This window comes from Eurytemora carolleeae, unplaced genomic scaffold (genome assembly GCF_000591075.1).
Source record: "Eurytemora carolleeae unplaced genomic scaffold, Eaff_2.0 scaffold919, whole genome shotgun sequence".
Classification (NCBI taxonomy): domain Eukaryota; kingdom Metazoa; phylum Arthropoda; class Copepoda; order Calanoida; family Temoridae; genus Eurytemora; species Eurytemora carolleeae.
Genome location: NW_019396812.1, coordinates 132,416 through 142,754, shown reverse-complemented (window position 1 = coordinate 142,754; position 10,339 = coordinate 132,416). Strand labels below are relative to the sequence as shown.

The 10,339-nt window shown below is 31.1% G+C and overlaps 1 protein-coding gene and 1 long non-coding RNA gene across 2 annotated transcripts; both read right to left on the bottom strand.

The window, feature by feature from the left end:
- Positions 1 to 503: 503 nt before the first annotated feature.
- LOC111708945 (very-long-chain enoyl-CoA reductase) lies at positions 504 to 7,169 on the bottom strand. The gene is made up of 8 exons (XM_023482458.1): positions 6,308 to 7,169; positions 4,943 to 4,999; positions 4,764 to 4,819; positions 4,193 to 4,250; positions 3,323 to 3,405; positions 1,909 to 1,983; positions 1,251 to 1,298; positions 504 to 576 (listed from the first exon to the last, which is right to left on the bottom strand). The coding sequence occupies exons 1-8, from the start codon at positions 6,365 to 6,367 to the stop codon at positions 519 to 521; spliced, it is 495 nt and encodes a 164-aa protein (XP_023338226.1). The 5' UTR covers positions 6,368 to 7,169; the 3' UTR covers positions 504 to 518.
- Positions 7,170 to 7,509: 340 nt separating this feature from the next.
- LOC111708943 (uncharacterized) lies at positions 7,510 to 10,150 on the bottom strand. Its single transcript, XR_002766762.1, has 6 exons — positions 10,059 to 10,150; positions 9,603 to 9,672; positions 8,819 to 8,864; positions 8,121 to 8,203; positions 7,693 to 7,750; positions 7,510 to 7,581 (listed from the first exon to the last, which is right to left on the bottom strand). It is a non-coding gene; the product is annotated as an uncharacterized LOC111708943 (long non-coding RNA).
- Between the last annotated feature and the right edge of the window lie 189 nt (positions 10,151 to 10,339).

Genomic DNA, 10,339 nt, shown 5'->3' with positions numbered 1-10,339 from the left:
AATAAAATATTGAGTTCTAGTTAATAAATACTTTAAGATAAACCACAAGGTAATAAAATAATGAGTTCTAGTTAATAAATACTTTAAGATAAAAAACAAGGTAATAAAATAATGAGTTCTAGTTAATAAATACTTTAAGATAAACCACAAGGGAATAAAATAATGAGTTCTAGTTAATAAATTGATCAAACAAAGGTTAAAAGGGAACCGTTTGAATTCAATATATGTTGTGTCACTTGCTACAGTCTCTTTAATATGGTATTTTTTATTAACTGTTGTCAGATACCAACCATCCAATGGATTCAATTGGTTTGCCAGCCACCGGAAGTAACTCCTTGACTCCCCCGGCTGGGGAAAAGCTAGTGGGAGTTAAAGGTCCGGCATTAGGAACGGGTGGTGGATGGAGCTTCCCACACCTGGCGACGCTCTGGGGGGTCCATTTCTTAATGTTTTTTAATGATATTATTTATTATTTTTGTATCTTTGATTTATATTTTTAAAATTTCTATTATCATTTATTATATATTCCTGCAGTTCTTGAGAAGGTTGGTGATCGGCATTGTTGCATTTGAGAACCTTTAAATCCATTCTTTTATTTATTTTCTTTAACTTTTACTTGAGGATCTACGTAATAAGAATTCCAATGCTTCTATTGAAATTTTTCCATGCTTTTACTGTAATTTTCCAATGTTTATATTGTAATTTACTATGCTAGATACTGTTATTTTCCTATGCTTTAACTGTAATTTTCCTGTGCTTTTATCGTAATTTTCTTATGCTTTTACTGTAATTTTCTTATGCTCTTACTGTAATTTTCTTATGCTCTTACTGTAATTTGCTTATGCTTTTACTGTAATTTTCTTATGGTCTTACTGTAATTTTCTTATGCTCTTACTGTAATTTTCTTATGCTTTTACCGTAATTTTCTTATGCTTTTACCGTAAGTTTCTTGTGCTTTCACTCTAATTTTCTTATGCTTTTACTGTAATTTTCTTATGCTTTTACTGTAATTTTCTTATGCTTTTACTGTAATTTACTTATGCTCTTACTGTAATTTTCTTATGCTCTTACTGTAATTTTCTTGCGCTCTTACTGTAATTTTCTTATGGTCTTAATGTAATTTTCTTATGCTCTTACTGTAATTTTCTTATGCTTTCATATGCCTTTACTGTAATTTTCTTATGGTTTTACTGTAATTTGCACATCTTGTTCCTATGTTTACATTTTCTTTAAAATGAAGGAAGGAGTTCCTGTGAATAAACAAGGTTTCCAGAATCCTCTTAGCATAATGGAATACCCTGAAATTAATCATTTTATAGGGAGTGTTTACTAATTTTGAATGAAGTGCTAAACATAATTAAATTGTGAACAGATTAACACTTCCTGTTAGCAGCTAATATATGAATATAATTGATCTACGAGATATGTGAACACTGAACATCATTAACTTTACTAGAACTAGTTTGGGAACCCGGCGTTGCATGGAAATCTTAACTTTCGACAAATTCAACATAAAATGTAAGACAAATGGGTCAAGGGATTCATGAGTTATGATCGAATATACAAACACACAGATACTACTAAATAAACTAGCTTGGTACTCAGCTTTCCCTAGAGATCTTGACAATTTGAGGCAAACCGGTCAACGGGTGCAAACATAAATACAAACAAACAAAAACAGATTACTACTTTATATACAGTGGTTGGCGTTTATATCAATACATGGCTAACAAGCTATTTTCAAATTATAAAAAGTAAACAAAAAGAAGCTGCTAATTGACAGCTTTCTTATGTGTTGTGTATCCATGCTGTTTGAAAGCTTGATAGAAATAAAAATTAAAATTAAAAGTCGTCTTCATTGTATTGATAAAGACGACGACGTTATAAATATATAGATGTTTGACCTACCAGCATGCAGCTGCTATATGGACAACTTCTGCAGCAGGTTCCCCACCAACATCTCCATAAGCTAACCAGGGCCGCCTATATAGAACAAATAATTAGTAATGGGCAATATCTTGATTTTTAACAAATTTTAAGGTATAGTCAAGCTATATTATTATTATTCATTTTAAAACTTAATCATGACAATATATAAGGTGCAGTTGAAGTTCTTGCAATCAATCGTACACGTTTTCTCAAGAACCTTCCCCGCCCCCCAACCCTTCTTCGTTTTGATTATGTTTGAAGTTTAGTGCTAATTTAATGGCAAAATATTTACCTTTTAAAAAAAATAATTGAAATTTTGAAAAAGTATAAAATTATTCAAGATTCACAAAATTAAAATCGCCATCCCTTTACAAGATTAAATTTTAAATAATTTGGGTACTCTGCTTAATCTGGAATTTTAAGACTTCTTTTAAAAACAGCAAATGAGGTTGTTTAGTTTTTTGCGGCATGTTCAATTGACCTTTCCCCTTCCCCCTCCCATGCTATTATTCTTCGCCAAATGGTTTTTTAAGAAAATCTCTCTAAAACAGTATATTATTCATTTCCTGCACGGGACCTTGGTTTAAGATAAAAAGTTCATTAAAATTAAAAAGAAAATTTAAAACTATACTCCGTCTAGAATTCTAGGACTTGTCATAATTGATAATTTGCTCTAAATCAACAAAGTATATATTATTCATTAATCCCCTTTCATCTCAAATCAATAAGATTTAAATCTAACATTTACCAGGCAAATTCTATTCTTTTTTGGGAATTTTTTAAATTCTATTCTTATTTTGGAATTTTCCAAATTCTATTCTTTCTTTGAAATTTTCCAAATTGTATTCTTTCTTTGAAATTTTCTTAATTCTATTCTTTTATTGGAAAATTCCAAATTCTATTTTTTATTAGAATTTTCCAAATTTTATTCTTTTTTTTTAAATTTTCTAAATTCAATTTTTTTTTAAATTTTTTAAATTCCATTCTTTTTTTGGAATTTTCCAAATTCTATTCTTTTTTTGGAATTTTCCAAATTCTATTCTTTTTTTTGGAATTTTCCAAATTCTATTCTTTTTTTTTTGGAATTTTCTAAATTCTATTCTTTTTTTTTGGAATTTTCCAAATTCTATTCTTTTTTTTGGAATTTTCTAAATTCTATTCTTTTTTTGGAATTTTCAAATTTCTATTCTTTTTTTTAGAATTTTCAATTCTATTCTTTTTTTGGAAAGTTTCAAATTCTATTCTTTTTTTTTGGAATGTTGAAAAATTCATTCTCTGCTGGGGGACCGTGGGTTTAGGATAAAAAATATATTAAAATTGCCATCTCTCATGGAAGACAAATTCCTTTATTTGGCTAATTTATGAATTAATCAGAGATTGTATATCACGTGACCTGTAGAACCAGAGGTAAACAAACAAAGGTCCAGCATATTCTGCCAGGAAGACAGTGGTCCAACCTATCTGCATTCCACGATCCTAACAACAATAATAAGGTGAGTGAGTGGGAGAGTTAGCTAGTTGCTGAGTATGCGAGTTAGTTGCTGATTAAGCAAGCGAGTTATTGAGTGAGTTAGTATGTAAGTCATTGAATGAGTAAATGAGTTAGTTAGTTAGGGATTGAGTTTGGGAGTGATTGAGTAAATTATTGAGCGATTTAGTAAATGATGAGTGATCGAATTAGTTCGTAAGTGATTAAGTGAGTAGTTAAGTTAGTTTGGGAAAAAGTTGGTGAGTGAGTGAGTAATTAAGTATTTGAGTTCGTTAGCATTTGAGTTGATAAGTGATTAAGTTAGTAAATATGTGAATTAGTGAATAAGTGAGTGTTTAAGATAGTGCATAGTTAGTCAATGTGACCAAGGATATATATACATATATATTTCCCTAATCCTCTCTCTCTATATATTATTTATAAATATATAACTAAGAAGAGGGGGATTTCTACCATCTACTGCGACGTATTAGGACAGCTGTAGGACTAAGTTTATTGTTAACAAACAACAATTAGTTATCATTAAATGATCACTGATCCGCCCTAACTAATTATTTTGCTAACACATACAGAGCCTTGCTTACAACCTTTTCTATCATTTACAATTTTAGCTGAGAGCTGTTTTAGTTACTGATATCTAAGATGCTAGTATTAAGTACTGTTCAAATACGTTACAGTATAATGTTAACAATCCCTCTTTTCATTGGTTCTTTTCTCATTGTGTATGTGTTTGCCTGTCTGTCTGTCTAGAAGTCTTTCTGTCTGTCTGTTTACCTTAAAATAGAGCATAGCTCCGGTATTCAACCCTAGTGTCTTCAACACCACCTCATCCCTGATCAATTAATCATGTTAAAGGGACTGATTGCGTAATTTCAAACGACTCTCCGTCTAAGATGGCACTGCCGGATTTACAATGGTACCCTTAAAAGCTCTGTCTGCTCAATTGTGAATTATAATTTTTTAGTTTATTTTAATTTGCAGGTTCCATGCGGAAGTGACTAGCGCATTTCTTGCATTTAAGAAGCAATAGAGAAATTATCAGAATTGAACACTTGAGAGTCAAGAAAACGACAGTATGTTCCATATTTTTACCAGATCAAGGTTTCAAGGGTACAGTTGTAATAAGGAAACTCCCATCTTTGCATGGAGGGTCACTTGATACTACGCTTATATAACCAAACAAATCAAATCAAATCTAATTAACTCAAATCAACTCAACTCGAATCAACTCAAATCAAATTAAATCAAATAAAATCAAACTAACAAAAACGAATCAATCGAGTCAAATCAATTCTATATTAATTAAATAAAATCCAGCTAGATCGATCCCGATTAATCAACTTACTTGAGAGCTTTCCCTTTAGGTTCCAGCCGCAGTTCCTGTCTGTTCACATCACGATACTGAAACAAATACACAGTTTTATTTTGTAACTTATCTATAAAAGGTATATCAAAATTACACAAAATTTTACAAAATTATACAAAAAAAAGTGTAGAGAAAGAAAGATTTGAAGAATGGTTAACCTTGGGTTTCTTGCAAGCTATTGCTCTCTTCAGATCTCCAACTGTATTCGTCTCCAACTATAGATTGATTGATTAATTTATTGGATAATTTATTAAAATCTAATTTTGGAGTAATAATTTTTAATTATTAATTTAAAAAATATAGTACTGTTTGTTACAAAAATCGGAATTTATGAGTGGCACGAGGTAACAAGACCTGATTTAACTACTTTCCTTGTGCTAAAGCGATCAGCTTAAACCAGGCAGGTGGATTATTAGTTTAACTAGAGAAGTAGTTTAAAGGGAGTGAACGGCAACGTATGGTAGTTGAACTAAGAATGTAATATTGTGGAGAATTTTCTTAGGAATCATTTGAGACATATAAAACGTTTCCACGATTTATAATTACCAAGTTTGAGCGCAAAGTCGACTTTCAAAATCATCAATTTGGTTGGGTACGTTTTGAACTTTTAAGAATTGGTTTTTTAAAAGTTATTAAATAACGACGACGAAAAATGTAACAAAATTTCTACAGTAAACTAATTAGATCTTTAGGAACATATTTCCGAACAGACAATTGTCAATAAATCAATTTCTTTTATATCATTATATTTAATTTCTCATTCTTTACGAATTTGTTTGCAGATTTCTACAAATTCTTTAAATGCCGTCTTTTCAATAAAAATTCCAGAGAATCTAAAGAAAATGTTTGTGAACAATGAGATTACAGAAACTAATAACTGAATAAGATTACTTATTTTCTATGTCAAAAAGTTAATTTTTATTTTCTCAACCTGTTCCTTAACATCAAAAAAGTTTACTATAGAAGTTTTGTTACATTTTATGTCGTCGTTATTTAATAATGTAAAAAAAACGATTCTCAAAACGCACCCACCCAAATTGACGAGTTTTAACGTCGCCTTTGCGCTCAAACTCAGTAATTATACGTCGTAGAAACCTGTTATATGTCTCAAACGATTCATACAAAATTTTCCACAATACTACATTGTCAGTTTAACCACCATACATTGCCGGTCACTCCCTTTAACTAGTCGTTACTTGCTCAGCTTTTTATAAATCTTCATCTCAGGAAACTGATTTGAATTCATTCATTCATTAAAATTCATTCAAAACAATTTAAAAAGGTTTCTCCTCTTTTCTTAAAATATTGAAATAAGTCTGCAGATTATTTTTTAAAATGAAAAATATAAACCAGCAAGAGAAGAAAAGGAATTGAACCATCCGCAGATATTTCAACAATCTTGTCGCTAATTATAAGATAATTATTCAGCGGTCGGATAGTAATGATACTTATTCAAATTTCTTTTTTTAATATTAAATATGTGATTTAATCATGATTATTTCAAATTGAAAAATGAATTAAACCTGGTCCGTGACAGTAACTAGGTGTTTGTTAGACCGAGCATGAACAACCTCCAGATCCATCTTTTATCTGAATTAATTAAAAGGGTTGTAAGCAGAATTTCAAGTGACCCTTCATGCAAAAATGGCACTGTCCGATTCACAATAATTATCTGATCAAGGATGTGGAAGATATTTTCGTTTTCCTAGGTTCAAAACTTGTATGGATCGGGCGTTGAAATCTTTGCAGAATGGGTCACTTAAAATTAGGCTTACAGTCCCTTTAATAGATTTTGTACTTTCAACTTTGGTTTCAAAATATGGATCAATCATTTGACTTGACAAAAAAATCTTTCTTAGTTTGTTATCCTTAGATCTATATTCCAGAGGTACTTTAACTAACGTTCAAAATTGTCAGAATTAAGTCCATGCCAGAATTAGATACAATTATCTACAAACTTTAAATAGCAGGTTCTAAATACAGTATGTGTATCTGGAAGATTCTAGATATAAAGTAAATCTCTAGACACAGGGTGTAGCTCTAGAAGATGATTCTAGATACAGGGTGTGTCTCTAGAAGGTTCTAGATACATGGTGTGTCTCGAAAAGGTTCTAGATACAGGGTGTGTCTCTAGTAGGTTATAGATACAGGGTGTGTCTCTAGAAGGATCTAGATAAAAGATGTCTCTAAAAGGTTCTGAATACAGGGTGTATCTCCATTCTCCAGAAGGATCTAGATACAGGGTGTGTCTCTAAAAGGTTCTAGATACAGGGTGTATCTCTGGAAGGCTCTAAATCTAGATCTTCATCAATATTTCTTGGTTTTTTCTTTTGTAGTCTACAGAGGACACCAGAATCCCTGATACAACATTTTAAATAATTTATAAATTATCTTTATCAGACTTGGACAACACTGGGAGAAAACTGGAAAAAATAAAGGAAAACTGGGAGCAAAAACAAACTAAGGGAAAGACGAGAAAAATCTCAGAAAAAATGAGAAAAACCTCGGAGAAAAATGAGAAAAAAACTTTTAAAAATTTGAGTTTAAACTTGGGCAGGGGTTTATATTTTCAAAAATGATTGTTGACGCTCAGGAGTAAAAAAGGAAAAATTGTACATCAATACTCAATAGGCAGGGGTTTTCATCCAAAAGATCATTAATTTAATCCAATTGAGAAAATTAAACCTTTCAAAATTTGGCTAATAAATGAATAAATGAATAAATGAATACCTAGAAACTGAAGGTATTCTACCAACTATTGCTCCAAGAGGAGTCCAGAAAAACAAGGCAGTACCACCTTATTGTTTTATTAATTAAAATTAAAAAATTATTTCAAGATGAAACAATGAATTTTAAAAGTACTCATCATCGTATTTTCTGCTTCTTGAAAAATAAAAGAATCAAAAACCTGTTATTGTTGCAAGTCTAGGTTGGGTTCTTTCCCACTGCATTTGCTTCACACTAGCCTAAACAAGATGGAGGATAATAAAACAAGATGGAGGATAATAAAACAAGATGGAGGATAATAAAACAATATGGTGGATAATAAAACAAGACGGAGGATAATAAAACAAGATGGAGGATAATAAAACAAGATGGTGGATAATAAAACAAGATGGAGGATAATAAAACAAGATGAAGGATAATAAAACAATATGGAGGATAATAAAAAAAGACGGAGGATAATAAAACAAGACGGAGGATAATAAAACAAGATGGAGGATAATAAAACAAGATGGAGGATAATAAAACAAGATGTAGGATAATAAAACAAGATGGAGGATTATAAAATAAGATGGAAAAAAACTAACTTCAAGCAAAATATTAAAATCTAACCTTATGAATAAGAACAGCCGCTAGTTTAAGGGTGGTTAAGTCCCAAATCCAAACTCCGGTAGGAAGACTATCACATCTGGAGGCTAAATAAAAGGAATATTTAAAGTCACTATATACATAATTCCATCTGACCCACCATTTAAAGTGTGGAATGTTGGATTCACAACCATAACCTTTATAACGTTGTCTGAGTTACAATGGATAAGATATTGGTGTTGTGCTGTCTGAAAAGTGTTGAATTCTATCAATTTGCTTCATCGTCACATTTGTAAAGAAAACACAAATACTAAGAAAATATCATTTATTCTTAATCGGACAAAGGATCAAAGTGTACCGTTGTGAATCGGACAAAGGATCAAAATGTACCGTTGTGAATCGGACAAAGGATCCAAGTGTACCGTTGTGAATCGGACAAATGATCCAAGTGTACCGTTGTGAATCGGACAAAGGAGGATCTAAGTGTATCGTTGTGAATCGGACAAAGGATCCAAGTGTACCGTTGTGAATCGGACAAAGGAGGATCTAAGTGTATCGTTGTGAATCGGACAAGCAAATTTAAAAAAAGAGGATCAAATGGAACTAAGTCTGAAGTCACATTAAGAGAGAAGAATAGGAGAGGTTTATTTTCTATTTTAATTAAAATTTTAAAAACAACTCTCTTACCATATAGCTTATGAAAAAGTGTTAAAAATGAAAACCTAAATATCTTCCACAAAAACTCCACTCCAGAATGCCAACACCAATCTAAAAAAAAATCTTGTACCATTTAAGTAATCATGTGAAAATTAGTACAAGTTTTCAAAACAAACAATTTTTGTGACAATTAGTATGACTCCATACACACACGAATGTAAACAGAGCTGAAAACTTTCAAAAGGGATATCCTTCATCCCCAGTCCGAATTCAATGAATTAATTTTGCCAAAAACGGTTTTAATTGAGCGCCGGCTTAAATCTTTAAACCTAAAATACAAGTAAAAATGTTCGGTTCAAAGCAGGGAAGCTATTGCTCCCTTGCAGCAAATTAAAAATAAAATAAGTGTGAGTACAGAATGTGCAGTACTGAGGCTGCAATTACAATTAAGCAAAACAAAAAACAGAGAGGGGAACATCTATTCAATGAAACATTCTTATAAATGCAGCGCTATACATGGACGGTCAAAGGGAAGCAAGAAAAAAAGAACCTGCGGACATGCAGACGCAGTAAAAAAGATGAACGTTTGAAATTATCAACTATGCCTCGTACCATTTTATTTTATAAAAATTATAAAACACTTGTAAATAATGATTTACTCCAACTGTAAACTTTTTTTCTTTCTTCTACCAATCATTTAGAAACCATTAGAAGACTTAATATTTGAATGGTATCTGTGTACTGCAGTGTGAGAATTCCGGATCATAATTTGCAGTGCACTTTTGCTTTTTAAAAATTTTAAGAACTTCCTTTTAAAAAAGCCTGATCAAAATAAAAAATATCGTCTACCTTCAAATGTCCCGCTTTTTTGGGGTCAGGTTTTGAGAAATCCAGAAATATTGGTCTTTCGTTCAGAGTCCTAGGGTAGAATGATTTTAAGAGAAGATTTAAGTGATAAAAATTAGTATAATGAATTTTTATAATCTTGACCATACACCAAGACATGGGGAGGGTGTCATTTCCATACCACTGCCCAAAGTGAATATTTTGACCCCTTTAGGTGAATAAATGGATGAAAGGATGAATTAATGGCTGAAGGACTAAAAAGAAAGGATGAAGGACTGAAAGAAAGGATGAATGAATGACTTAATAAATGAAAGAATAAATTAGAATATATGAATGAATAAAAAAATGGTTAAACGAATTAATGGCAGAATTGATGGATGAATGTATGAAAGAATAAAAGGATAAAAGGATAAATGAATTAATGAATGAATGAAAGGATTAATGAATGAATGAATGAACCTATATCTAGTCTGCTGAACAAGAATCCCACCAAGCTCTAAAGCTAGCTTAGCATCAACATCAGCCAAGGGGACATCTTCTTCCTAGATAGATAGATAGATATATACATATAAAGACAGATAGAAAGATAGATAGATAGATAGAAAAGATAGATAAATAGATAGGATATATAGATAGATGATATGAAGATGGAAAGATGATATTTTCCGTAATTACGTTAAAACGCGATCATTTGCAGATGATTATGCTTCAAAATATAAAAGTAATAAATTTCTTGTCAT